Consider the following 14,419-nt stretch of genomic DNA (forward strand, 5'->3'; position numbering starts at 1 on the left):
CCTGTAAACATTTATTTTTAATTTTGCAGCACATACACGAGTGGTAATGGCAATTTTTACAGTACAGCACTGTCCAGTCAAATAAATGAGTCAGAAAATACCATTTTTGAGACTGTTTTCCTGTCTCTGACATTTGTCAGCTCAGTGGACTAGGAGATTCACTCTTGGTGTGTTTTCTCTTTCTAATTAGATAGACTGGGCTCTCAAAGTCAGGAGTCATATTTTTTTGGTAAGGTCATACAGCACTCAGCGAAAGAGGAAAGTTTTTATATTACGGAACTTGGAGATGAAAAGTTTAAGACAAAACTTGGGATTATAAGGATTGTAAAACTTGAAACAGTAATAAACCCTCTCTGGTTAGGCTCTAGTAAACCTTTGCAGTACTGGAAGGTTAGCTGCCATGTCTACAGCAGGACTCGTAACTCTGTTAGAGATTTTAAACTATGCTAGGTATTGTTGATCTTCAAAGACCTATCATGAAGTGATTGAATTTTTAGAAACTGTCTTTTTTCATTAGATATGTTAAATCTCAGCAGTAGCTAATTATTGAGGTATTGCAAACTGCTTGGAGACAGGCTTGTCATAGCCTTTCTTGATTCATACCTGGATATCGTGTTTTGATGGAAATCAAAGCAGGTGTGCTGTCTTTGATTCCACATGCTGACCATATGCATAGAAATCTGCCTTGTGTTTTACAAAAGTCTTATAACGTAAAAGCTGAAAAACTGTTTTGTTTTGTGTAAGAGTCCAATGTGAAAGCTGTAACTTTTCTCTAAAAAACCCTTTTTGTGTTTCTCTGTTTCTGCTGCATTTCTTCTGTATTTTTCTTTCTCTTTCTGGTTTTCTCAGCCTCCTTTGGACTGAATTCTTTTGGGATCCTCCCTTGTGGGGAGCCCTGCTTATATCAGTTCTTTAGGTTTGAAGAAAACTCCAGAGCTCGTTACAACCTTGTTTCTCATGTTTATTAGAAGGTCATCACAAAACTTGGCAGGTCTCTCCAGGCTAAGTGCACAAGGTTATATCTTTGCAATTGGGTACATTTGGTACAACAAGGTCTTGTGGCTCACCCTGTGCTTGATGCACAAAATGACCCCGAAATATTCAGTTCTTTTATCTTTATACCTATTTTTACCTAACTAACAATAGACATGTATATTATTTTTCTTAATGACCCTTTACCTATGTGCTGCACTGCGGCATTCTCTATCCAATCACTTACTATTACCCAAAAACCTCTAGGAGAAGAACATGAAGAAGAGAGAAGAAAGACAAGAGACAGCACCCTAAATCCTCCATTTTGTCTCCTGTTCTCTAACTTTTTCACCCAGTGATTTAAGAAAACTTTCTAATCTACACACCTACACTTTTAGCTTTTTCTATCTAATTTTAACAGTTGTTTTCATGTATCACCATGAAAACATGCTCATGAATTCCATGTTATATGAAATTCATTGTTTTTCTGGATCTTAGAACTAAGTATCAGAAACAAGGGTGCACACTCTGTATTCCAGACTCCAACAAAAGCAATGAAATGTTCTCTGAAATTCCATGTAGTTTTGGTGTTGTTTACAGTGATTTGACAGAACTATAACCCTCAGTGAAACCTGCATTTGTGCATACTTGGATGCATTCCCACCGAGTTTTCTCATATTTTTCTCCTGATCAATGGGATAGTTCCCTTGGGGATGGTCACACCTGTTTGTTACTGTGGTTGCAGAATAATGCCTCTAAATTTATTGTTGCTATTTAGCACCTCAGTTCTTAGTACATTTATGTATGGATAGCTGAACCAAGTTCTAGCTGTTTTCTCATGCTGTGCTCAAGAGACAGCTGGGCTTTTTGCTGGGCTTCACAAAGTGTTTTCAAGTGTGATGTGACTCAGCTGTACTGCAGCTGATCACTGGAGCTATGCTGTATATGATATGTTTTCTTCCCAAACTGAGACTGAAACCAATAGGGACTCAATTTCTATGGAAATAGCTGTCATAAAGTAAATTCTGTAGCTCATTGTAGTCTGTAAATTAGGTAGAATAGATGGTGGAAAGCGGGTTTTTTCCTACTTGTTATCCCTTTGCTCTCTTCCTAACTGCTGCTGTTGATTAAGTTTAATCCCAAATCACATTGGAATTAAAAGACTTTACATTTTTATAGCTCTTCTGAAAAACTGTTTTTTTGCCCCAGTTCTATGGTGAACATAAGTTGTTATTCACAGTGGGGTTCATGCCTGAAGCAAGGGAAACAATCACATGTGAGTTGCAAACCTGACTGCAATGTTGGTGACTGCTGAAGGCTGTTCTGGATGTATGCTGAGACAAAACACCACATTTATCTTCATAAGGTTTTAGAATAATCTGTAAAGACTGTAGGAAACAGAGGTAAAAGGTTAATTTATGAGATTTTATATTTTTTAATCTAAGTAACAATAAAGGTGAAACAGCCATTAAGGGAAAAAAAAGTCTTTACTATGCTATCGACTAGACAAAATACATTCTTTAGAGATGAAGGCCACAGCTGTACTGGACAGTAAAGTTTTGAGTCCTCCAAAACACCTGAGGCAGTAAGTTTTGCTCTTTGATTTGAGCATTCAAAGTAATTTTCAAGCATTTTCTTTTTGGAATTTGCAATTAAACAAAGCACCACAAGTGGTCACCATGGTGTCACTGGTAGGGAATGGGATAAGAAAACAGTCACAAAAAATAACTTTGACATGTGCACAGTCAAAGCTTTGAAAATTGTTTTAATGCTCATCTGTTTGGTGAAGGAATGTTTCAGAAAACCAGTATAGTGTTTCAAGATGTATCAGGCTTTACTGACTGCCTAAATCTAGGTAACTGACTACTTTTTTCCTACTGTCTTTCAGTAGTGAAGACTAAGTAATTTTCTCACTTTTTTATCTCACATTTCACTTTTCTATTTTATTTGTACTATTTTTCCTTGCATCAGTTTTCAGCTAATGTCTGTTGTCTTCCTATTTCAGCACCTTTTGGTGACTTACTACAAGCATAGTAATAAAATCTAAGTATTCAAACCGTGACACTCTTGTATCAGAGCTGGTTTGAGATACAAACTATGTGTGAACTTATTCCCATGGGAAGAAACAGACAGGAACATGATCTTTATTGGTCATGGTCTAATGCTTTGCACTGTGGTTGTTGAAATACCACAGTCAGTGATCTCAGTAATTGAAGCAACTGCAATGATTGAGAACATGCCCTTCCATGTAGTTTCTCTTTCTCTCTCCCCCCTCAAAACACACACTGTGATACACACACACAGGTACATCAGAGAGAGGGCTGCACTGAATATTCCTGGCAGTGTTGCTGTTAAAAAGGGCAGCAGCTCTTCCTGCCTTTTTGCTGATTAGGATGAACCCAGGAAATAAAAGTTTTTCATGCTCTTATCTGTGTCACCTGCAAATGTACTTTTGTGCTGTTTATTTTAATAAGAGGCAATAACAACATACAGAATGGTAAGAGAAGATGCTCATTAATGCTCTCACTTTAAAAAAGTCACCTCGAAGTACTTTGGTTGATCCTAAAAATATTTTTAAATAAATTATTTGGTCCCTTCTTGGTCTTTAGAGAGGCAAAGATACCTGTTTTGTTTACCCTGTAAAGAAAAAGAATAAGGAAAAATCTATTTGCATCTTTTTACTAGGTAGTATCTTAGAAGAGGGGGAGTTGACTCCTCTCAGATACACAGAGGAAGGGCAGAAAGCAGGACTGGGTCACATATGGAAAAAGTCAATAATTTTTCAATTTCATTCGAAAGCATCTGAAAGAAGGTCATTTTTGTCTTGTAGAATGTCTCAAGGAAGTTTCAGGACTTGAAAAAACTTGAAAAATTTCTTTACAATGTTACCTTATAATTGTAATCATTCCTAGGAGTAATGCTGTGAGTGTAGTAGAAGGCTGCTGTGGGAATAGATGTCCAGGTAACTTCTTCGTTATGAATCAAGGTTAAACATGCTACCTGGCTTGTAAAGATCTTCCATTTTCTCTTTTGCTATACTTGAGAAAATAGAAGAGGGTTTTAGTTCCAAACTTTCTTTTCCGGTACCTGGACATCTAGAAGTTTCAATTTTTCCCGTTTTATTAGTTAGCTCATTAAAAGTAAATAAAAAATATTACCATGTTAATGTAGAACCAGAGCTTGGATATGTTAAAAATGGATCTCACTGCATATACCGAGTTAAATGAGCAGCTCTGGGAAAAGGAAAGGGTTTTGTTATTCCAACCTTTCTAGCTTTCACAGTTAATTTTTTGCCTTAATGAATATTTGGCTTTATTCTGGTTGGGTTTTTTTCTCCCTGCTTTTCAATTTCTTTTTTTTTTCAAAACATGTATTTGTGAATCCATACAATGTTAAATTTGATCAGATACACAGTTTAATGCTGATTTTGCTCCAATCACTACATCACTTGAACACCCAATATCTGTCAGTGTCAGTTTATAGCTAGAAAATGGAACTTCTGAGCAGTAAAATATGGTTAAATAAGATAGATGTATAATAATGCTTATTTTTTAAACATGTAAAAGTCCATTGGACAGTGGACTAGTAAATTCAGATCTCAAGAGGACAAAGCATTTCTGTCAGAACTAGGATTTCCTTTTCTATGAGTTCAATTTTAACTTGGTTCTTACATCAGCAAATTTGGGCTCAGGAGTTTTGTACAAGTGAAGAGATCAGTCTGAATTCTGTTTCCCCACCCTGTACTTGAAGAGTTGAAATACTGGAGATGAGAATCACTGAGATGAGAATCACAATCTTTCTGCTGTTTACTCAATTAAGTGATGTGCATACCTTCCCGTGAATCAAATAATATGAGAACTTGAGAGTCAATTAACTTGAAATTCAATTTAAACGAATTCTGTTTTGTTGCAATACATGCCTGTCAGTAGCATTCAATTATATTTTGTAGATGTTGAAGAATTTGAGTTCAAGGTAAGTATTTTTTACAGATACAACTGAAATATTAAACTGAATCAGTAAACAGGAAAACATAAATCAATGAAGTAAATAACTTTGCATTTTCCTTCCTCTCCTGTGTGCCGTTTCATACCTTACCTACATATTTACAGTTGTTTTATAAAATGTCTTCTCCTGGAAACTAAAATAGTATGCTCAAAGCCCTGATGAGGATTAGCATGTTTAGTGATGAGATTCAAATGAAGTATCAGAATCCAGGGTTTTTTGTGTCAAAGCAGCCGGATATCTTTGCTCAAGCCTGTTCATTGATTCCATGCGACACTTCTAAAAATGACTGAGCTACAGAGGGACAAGGATGGGAAAAGCAGAAACCAGTGTAACACCCAAGAAATGCTTAGGATTTGCTAACATGTTTGCATTAGGGGAGGGCAGAAGTCATCTCAGTGTTGTGGTCTGCAATTTTCTTAATGTTTAAAAAGTAAATTATTTCTCTGCTGTTGGAGTGGTGCTGGTGTTCCCCACAGCTGCTTGGTGGTTTGTGGCTCTGTGTCTGCCCCAGTGACATGCTTCTTGTGGGTCCCTCTCTATCACAGAGTTAGACTGGCTGAGTCTACTCTGTGTAAGGCAAAGATAAATTTATAAAAGCATATAATAGGAAGGAAATAAACCTCCCAGTGTGAATAGTGCCATAATAAATCTATTTCATACCAGCTGTCCATGCATGAGTTTTGAATTTCTCTGGATGTTTGGAGCTGCAAAGCCCAGTGAGGAAAAACATGACTCACCTATGCAATGTTATTTTGTTTTACAGGAAAAGGCTCAGTGCTTTCAGAAGGCTCTTGCTTCCCAAGCAGATAAATCCACACAGACAGAACTCGTAGGACATGATGTAAGTAGCTGTATCAAACAGTATTTTTTATCATCTTTGTGGGTGTTCAGACTTCTGTCAGCTGGTTTGCCTCTGCTGTTGTTGTGTCCGTGCATGGATTTGGTGATTCTAACGTACCTTCAGAAACATGAGAAGATAATTACAGCTACCTGCCAGCACACCAATGCCCTGTTAATTTTATGAAGAGCTGAGAATTTGCATAAATGAATGTGAATGGTATGTATTAGTGTTTTGTAAGTTGGGGTTTTTTTCAGTATTTATTTGCACACTTACTGACAGTTAATGAGGTCATTATGTTTAGAATTGTCATGTGCTGTCCAAACAGGATTTGAAATTTGAAAGATAATGGAATAAGTACAGTTTTGCCAAGTGATGTTAAAATTCTGTTCCCTAAAGAGCATCTGCCAGAATTTCTCCTAGAATTTGTACTGATAGTATGTATCCTCATGCAAGAATACAGTTAAGGAAGATTCCTTAACTGTAGAAATACTATTTCCCCACTTCTTCTAACTGCAAGTATTCTGTCTGTGGAATGTTGCTTGAATGTATGTAAGAGATTCTTGTGCCAACATGAGCCTCTTGAATAATCTTTGTGGAACATTTAGCACGGTTCCATTCTGTGACCTCTGCAAAGTCTAACAATAAATTCTTAAAAACTGTTCTGCAAAGTAGTGCTATGGTTGTGCATTGATATAGATCAACATGCTGTTTCAAATTTATGGAAAGAACTCTGGAATTAAAGCAGGCTTTGAAACCTTCCTTTTAGTTTTGTGTCGGTGGAGCCTTAAAATTTTGTCTTCTGAGGATAGAAACATCAAAATTTCACATTCTAGTATGAACAGTTTTATCTGCACTAACTTCTTTTTTGTGGGTTACCAAACATGAACCCTTACGTTCTACTGTGTCTGTGAAGGCATGTCTGGTGGAATTTACTGGAACTCCAAGGTGTGTATATATTACTGATGAAAAATCCATAATATTCAAAAATACTAAATCATTTTCGTATGTTGCAATCTCTACCCACGTCTTCTGTGACAATTATCCTTCACAATACTTTCTTATACATTAGATGTTAAATAAAATTCTTCCACTGAAAATGGTAATAGGAAATATGTAAAGTTTGGGGGATTTTTTGTGTTGTTTCATTTATTTTTGGGTTATGTTGTTTGCTTGAGGTTTTTTTAAGCAGATGTGACTTACGCATTAGGTTGTTTTCTCCCAAATCAAATATGTAGTATTCATGCTGCAGGAATTCACACTGTCAGTAGATTACATATTTTTGCCCTTTTCTAGTGAGTGTTCCCTTGGAGTTTGGTGGGGAGTAAAAAATAGCATTAGAACCTCCTCCCCCAGACAGGTACAGTTTTCTGGCTGAGATTTGACTGTTAAATGTCATAATAACAACAATAAGTTAAATAAATCCTTTTTTTTAGCAGCATTCTCTTCAATTAGTGGAACTAATACTTTGGAGACATCCCTGGTAAAATGCCCCCACCTTGTCACGGTTGCAATAATGTATTATCTCATACAGGCTTTTGTAATGCAAGAACAGAAGGAAATGTTGAATGCTTTTTCTATGGAAGAGCACTTCACCTGTATTTATGTGGTACAGAGTTCTTGTGAAAATTCCATTGCAAGGGATTGATTGCAGAGAAATTTGAATGAATTTACAGAAATAACACATGCCTGCTGTGATCACAATGAGGGGAACTCATCGAGGAGGAATGTGCAAATAAATAGTGTTAACACTTCTTGTAATATTGTTTAAACTTTTTTCTCTTTTATTTATCAGATTGTGTAGCTTTTCTGTGAAGGATAGCTATTAATGGTTGGTTGAGCTGTGTTTCTGTTGAATCCAAGTGGCAATTACATTTACTTTCTTTGCTTTTGCGTGAGATTTTAAAGAGCAAGTTATAACTGTGGCTAGTATCTGTACATCATTTTATTCAGGATGTCAGTAAGTGCATACAACTACAAGAATATTGTGCTAATATGAAATTCAATTAAATAAAATAATAGAAAACAGATAAGACAATACAAGATGTATTTTTCACCCCATTAGTCACATTCTGAGAATAGTATACATTGAATACTATGATCTACATTGATCTGGTTTAAGAGATAAGCAAAAAATTTAACTTCATTTCATCATTACAAACTTGCTGCTTTCATTTAGAACAAACAAACAACAACAAACAAAACCCCTCACATTTTTATTTTTCCTTAATTCAAATTTAGAAGCTACTAATAGTTGGATAAAAGTGCTACCAGGAATTTGCATAGCATTATTTCATAAATGTAATACAAATATTGATATACACTATACAGTGTATTAATTCAGAAATGCTTAAAACGATGCCTCTATGATTAGTTTGGTTTATATTCTCATATATTCTTGTGTTCCATTGTGCAATCTTGAGTTACCTGTTTTGCAGTTGAAAAAACTTGAAAAAAGGTTAGTCCCCAAAATAAAGCACTGCTTGGCTTTTTTTTTTGTTTCTGGACATCTCCAATAGTTGAGACAGTTCTTTAGTCTTGGAGTTCATTTAGATGTGTCATTAAAAGTAAATGGAAGTTTTGACTTTGACTTAGATGAGGAATTAAGCCTTTTGTCCGTAGGGTGTACAGTAATGAAATAAAGCTGGAGGCGAGTCTATATTTAGGAAGGAATGGGTGAAGAAGGAGGAAATGCAGTGTTTCACAGAGAGGAAATGTTCCTGTTCTTGTGGACTGCTCTGAAAAAGCATAAACAGTATTGAATGAGCATTTTGGTAAGTGTGTAAGCAGTTACCAGAATGGAAGTTGTTACAGCCTATTTTAGGTTAGTGGCTATAATGTAATTACAGTCAGATTCTGACTGTCAAGGTGATCAGTAAAATTTGGATGATGCAATCTCCTGCAATACCTTTGAATTGTTAGATAATACTTCTGATAGAGCTCTGGGTTTTTCCCCATACAGCACAGAGATTTTTCAGTGGAAATTGCTTTAGAGTACTGTTTCAGTAAGCATGTAGAAGATAAAGTCTGTAGCAGTAAAGATAATGTTTCTCATAAAGAACTGTTTGAACTGGATAGCAAACTGCTTAATGTCTTTTCTGTATTAAAATGGCCTAATGCAAAACTTAATTATGGAATTAAAACATAGTTTAAAATCATTTTGGATAAGGAAAAAAGAAGGTCTTCCCTGATGAGAAATGCTTCAGTGTCCTTAAGTGATTAACTTGACGACTTTGCTACTTGAGGAAACTGAAAGTAAAATATCAACACAACAACAGTATTCCAGGGAAAACATTGGAAGGGACTCATGTTTTCCATAAAGGCTAGTCGCTTTTTAGTGCAGCATGTCAGGGAATCTTCATCTTGTAATTGACCTGAATTTATTCTGGTTTTCAGTATGTGTACTGGGAATCATTTAGAACATGTTGGGAGTCTTGCAGAAAGAGCCATATGCACAACAGATTGATATCGAGGCTGCTAAATAATAGATTATTAATGTGTCTTCAACAATCAATGCCAGTTTTAACCTCTTTCACCTTCCTGTGCTCTCAAAGTCTTCCTTTATTGAGAGATCAAGGAATAATTTCGTTCATGTCAATCAGGTTGCTAAGGTGGACCGGAAGAGGAATAGATGCAATCAGCTGGCACTGGGACTGATTACAAGATTTTGTTAACGGGTACAAATCTAATAATGGCTGCCAGCTAAATAGGTAGTCCAAAGTATCATGCAGGCATCACACAAGCACTCTGCAGCATCTGCCACTGCTGGTTAGTTTTCATTAAAATGTGTCTCAAAACAGAATTAAGCAATCACAGGACAATTCTTATTTCTGTCAGCAAGGGAAGTACAACTCAGCACCACTTTGTCAATCTTTATCAGCCTTTGGATTGAAAGAGTTTGTACGTAATTTTATTCTCCACAAAATAGAAATTCCTAAGACCTGATGTGATTTCTGCAATGTCTTTTCTATGTTTGCCTTCTACTGGTGTTACAGATTTCATATCTGAGAACTGCTATCCTTTTTGCTCTTTGTCTTTCATACTGGGAGTAAAGCTGATGTAAACAAGTTTTGGACTGGTCCTAAATTCATTCCCTGTTTAATGAACATTCTTTCCAGTGTAGTGGTCCTTACAGTTTGTGTGATGCTTCTGATGTCTCAGGCAACAAACTTGTGTACTGCTGCTGTCAGTCTGCTGCAGTTTGGTTTGCACAGCTACAGACAAAAATTACCTTTCTATGGTGATCACCAGCACTGTGTTTACAGTGGTGCTGTGAGACAGATAAGAAGGCACTGACTTTTATCACCTGTACAATCATGCAATATTAAAATCTGTACTGATACATATTTTACGGTATTTGTTTTGTAGCTCGCTCTGCATTACCTTGGACAGCATGCCTCCCTTAACCTCTCAAAACCTGGGTGCTGCCTCCTGCAGAGCCTCTGTGTTTGATTAGGAGGAAGTGGAAGACAGGGAGGTGGGTACTCTAACTGTTCCACTCCGCCTCCCTGCTGTGCTCCTGCTCCTCCCCAGCAGCCAGCCAGCACAAATTATGGATACTGTCTTTGCAGGGAACGGAATACTGAAGTACTTGAACTTATTGAACTTTCCAGTCTAAACATGTTCCTGTCCAAAGTGTTTGTGTGGTTTGCTACAGCATGAAATGTGTTGTGTTTTGCTGCCTAAACTGGAAAATACATCCTACTTCTGCCTGTGCTCCTTCCCTTGGAGGCTGATGGGCGTCTGCTGTTGTATTTTACTACTAGGTTATTTTTTCTCCATTTATTTATTTCTTCTCTGAGTTTGTTGTCTCACATATACAGGGAAATAATAAAAACTTGTGCATAATATACCCTTTGGTCATGCATAATTACTTTTTTTTAAAAAATACCTTTAGAAATCAAATCAGCCATTAACCATTTCAGTATTTGCTTTGATTGTATGTCTGTGTACTTATTCATATCTGGATATCCCAGTTGTTCTTAATATGCTACATCCATTCCTACAACTTCCTTTAGCATTCATTTTCTCTTCTTCTCATTTGCAATTTCCATTTTTTACTATACAACTTCAAAATATCATTTTAAAATCTATGATGCTTTCTTTATTCTTTATTATTCTTTTTGGTGTTATGTGTGTAAATTATCAAGCTTTGATGATGTCAAACTGGGATGATACTTCTTTTAGTTTTAATGATTGCCTTCCACCAACCTTTATGAAACATATTGCTACACCATCAAACCCATACATACTTGGTGTTTGAATTATTTAACCACCAAGTCATGAACAGGAATGAATTGTTGCACCTGCTTGTGACAAAGAAAAACAGTTCAAGTTACTGGTGCCAAATTCGCCGGAGGATAAATGCTTGTGATGAGGATTTGGTGTCTGTGGTGCTATATAAAAAACAGGTTTTCACATAAACTTCAGCAATAAATGGATTCTGGAACTGAAACTGAGGTGTGCCATATGAAAAAAAGAGACTTTCATTCTGTGGCTGGTTATCAACAGGGTGTTCTGAATTTAATTTTGCCATCTCTAGGAGTAAAGAACAATAAAATTTGCATTCTGCAGTGATGCTTAGTTGGTATGAATGATCTTCAGTTTTGATTTGTGGCATGCAGGTTGTACAGATAAGCTCTGTGCTGTTTATATATTTGTAGCAATATGATGATGATATAACTGAGTTTCCTCACAGATCTGGAATGAATATAGTACTAGTAGTCTCTGGATCTTTAAAAAACACTGCTTTCCTTTGATATAATATTCATTAACAGTACAATGTTTTAAATCTTTCTACTTACTCTACATTTTTCTGTCATAACCCTCTGTCTTTGTATCTGCAGTTATTCTGCTGCTGTCTTGTTTGAAAGTGCAATAAAATATGAGGTACTTTGAAGTATTTCCCAAACTTAGTAATTTTTTGCTTAGGTGTCTTGGGGTAGGGGAGATGAGTAGGGGGAGAAGCAAAGAAAGGTGTTTAGATATTCCTAATTTTTCATCCTGGAAGTTCTGTTGGGTTCAGATAGAACTCTTCCCACTTTTTCTGCTTTAGCTCCATCACTATCTCCTCCTTAGAGTTCTCCAGAAGTTTGCTTTTTCACTTAAATTGTCCATCTAGCCTTTTTGTCTTATTTCTTACTTTAATTTTTGTGCTATACTTATGAGTATGACTTACCAAAGTTTATTTGCAGTAGTGTATTTTCAGTATGTTCTAGTTGCGTTATTTCTATTGTAAAGGTGCTACCAAGAAGTTCATGATTGCTCTCAGTAGGAACTGAGTGAACAGCTAGCCCTAGAATTAATAGCATGTTCTTTCTATAGCCACTCTGACCTGTTTCATTAAGGATAGAAAGAAGTAGGACACTGACAAACAGGATATTTGAATAGGTTTATTTGATTGAAATAAAAAAGCTGTCCACAAGATTATACCTTGCTGACTCTGTTCAGGCATTATGTTGAATACTAGCAGTGTCTTTCTTGTAAGGGCAGAAAATAACAGCACTAAACCTTTTAGTAATATACCTTCAATAACAATCAAAATATTCTGAGAAATAGCAGCATTTTGCAATAGGCCTTGAGTATATTTTCTTAAAATGGAGAAAAATTTGATTTCACCTTGAAGAAAAGATCAACAAACAAAATTGAGAAATGAAGCATGGATAATCTCAGCATGATAAGCAATGTGTAGGGGTTTTGCTACATTAGTATACTTAGGGTGACTGTTTTTTATTACAGAATTATTTACTTACACAGTTTTATTGTAACGTGGAAATGTTTTAATGTTGTGTGCATGTTGCATGTAGATTTCCTCCGTTAGCATAGTTCAGTCTGGTGACCTTTTTCCAGTAAAAACATAGCATCTGTTGTACATAAGGATTTTCTGACTAGAACAGTGTCACACACAAGCTGACCAGCCATATTCCTGGTTTTCTCTGCATTTTCACTTAATTCATTGTTGTGTTGATCATTAGTGTGAAAGAAGCTTTATTATTATGTGCTGCCTGCATGACTGCATACAGCAGAAACAGTCATTTTTCATTTGCTTTGTGTTGCCATCAAACCATACATCACTAACATTTCATTTAATTTCATTTTTTTCTTTTTTCTTTTTTTTTGTTTGTTTGTTTGTTTTTAAAGGCCCTGTGGAACTCTCCATGTTCTGAAGGCTTAGTTTACAAACCTATCAGCATCTCATTGGTTCCATCATTATTAAATTAAAAAGCAACATCTGGACACTCTGCACTTACGGATATAATTAAATACTGCTGTATATGAAATGAGCTACGAGTTACCATTGCTGACAAAAATCTTAAGATAATATTTGTATTATGAACAGTCAAACATAATTTTTTGGAGGAGTATCTTCATTATTAAGTGTATCTATTAATAAATTATTAGTAAGCTATGACAAAGTTATTATTTGAAATAAAAATTATTCTTACCATTTTGTGCACTTAGTCATCCATTGGTGATTCACTTCAAGTAAGAAAATAAGAAAATCCTTCAGTCATGCTTGTCTCTTGAGATGGAAAAAATATGTCTTCAGGAGCTGGAAACCTGAGGAAACCATTATTTTTTAAAATGTGTATTTTACCTTTTCAGAATAACACTGTGAATACAGGGTCAGGACCTGTGTGGTGGTCTTATAAATGTTCATAATGATGTACGTAATTCTACGTGGGATTCAAGAAACGTTTCTGTAGGGTATTTGGCAAGCTTGTAGAAGGCCAGAATTTACCCAGCTTTATCCCAGGAAACAGAAGAGCTGAACCTAAAAACATACACTCTGATTTTTTTATACATTAGAACCATAGTTTACTCTGCTTTCTATCTAACTTTCCTGCTTCTAAGAGACATTGCTAAGAGAGCATCCATGGGGGCGAAGTAAGCGTCGTGTTTGCTGGAATTGACTGTGCTGCTTGAGTGGATCATAATTGTTATCCAGAGGGGGTGGGATGGGGGTGGGGGGAGAAGGGTAATTCCAAGTTTAGGGTTTTATTCAGCAAGAAACCAATGAAGTTCAACACTGTCTGTTGCTTCAGTGTAACCTTACTCAGGAAGGACTTCATTCACCAGGAGGTACTTTACACCCACCTTTGCCAGGTAAGATAAGAAAGTGCTTGTGCCAGCAGTGTTCTTTTACCCTTTTCTCCTAACATATTTTCTTACTGATAATAAACAATGCTTGACTCTTTTTATTCTGCCATTTCAGTCAGGCTTCATGTGATATGAACAGTTACTCAACTGGAGCAACAGTTTAGCACCTGTAGCTTTAGTTTCAAACAGAGGACATACTGCACTAGTTCAAAAGTAACATTTACTGAAACTGAAAATAAAATTATTCAGCTAAATATTCATGCCAGTCTTTAAAGTGAATGAACCTTCTTCACAGGGGATGTTGCATTATGTTGGCTGATTCTGCACCACTTAACATGATATTACTGTTTCTCAGTCTTACATTGTCTTCTCTTTGATCCTAACAGTCATCCTTCAGCATCCTCTCTTGCCCTCTTGGTCAGGCTGCCTGGAATTTCTTTGTGTGTATAATTGCATAGTGCTTACTGTATTGTTGGAAGTATCTTGTAAAAGCAATTAAGTAGC

At 36.1% G+C, this 14,419-nt stretch overlaps 1 protein-coding gene across 4 annotated transcripts in view; it reads left to right on the top strand.

Annotated features, from left to right (window-relative positions):
• The window catches only part of CCSER1 (coiled-coil serine rich protein 1), a 610,518-nt gene that overhangs the window by 375,961 nt on the left and 220,138 nt on the right, over nucleotides 1–14,419 (top strand). For 2 of the 4 annotated variants that reach the window (XM_058839027.1, XM_058839031.1), the window contains exon 9: nucleotides 5,741–5,818. In XM_058839027.1, coding sequence (XP_058695010.1) covers nucleotides 5,741–5,818 — 78 coding nt within the window. Of the gene's footprint in view, nucleotides 1–5,740; nucleotides 5,819–10,183; nucleotides 10,293–12,955; nucleotides 13,216–14,419 lie in introns of those variants that run through there. The other 2 variants (XM_058839028.1, XM_058839029.1) reach the window with 2 other exon arrangements.

The sequence above is a fragment of the Poecile atricapillus genome, chromosome 4 (assembly GCF_030490865.1).
Source record: "Poecile atricapillus isolate bPoeAtr1 chromosome 4, bPoeAtr1.hap1, whole genome shotgun sequence".
Lineage (NCBI taxonomy): Eukaryota > Metazoa > Chordata > Aves > Passeriformes > Paridae > Poecile > Poecile atricapillus.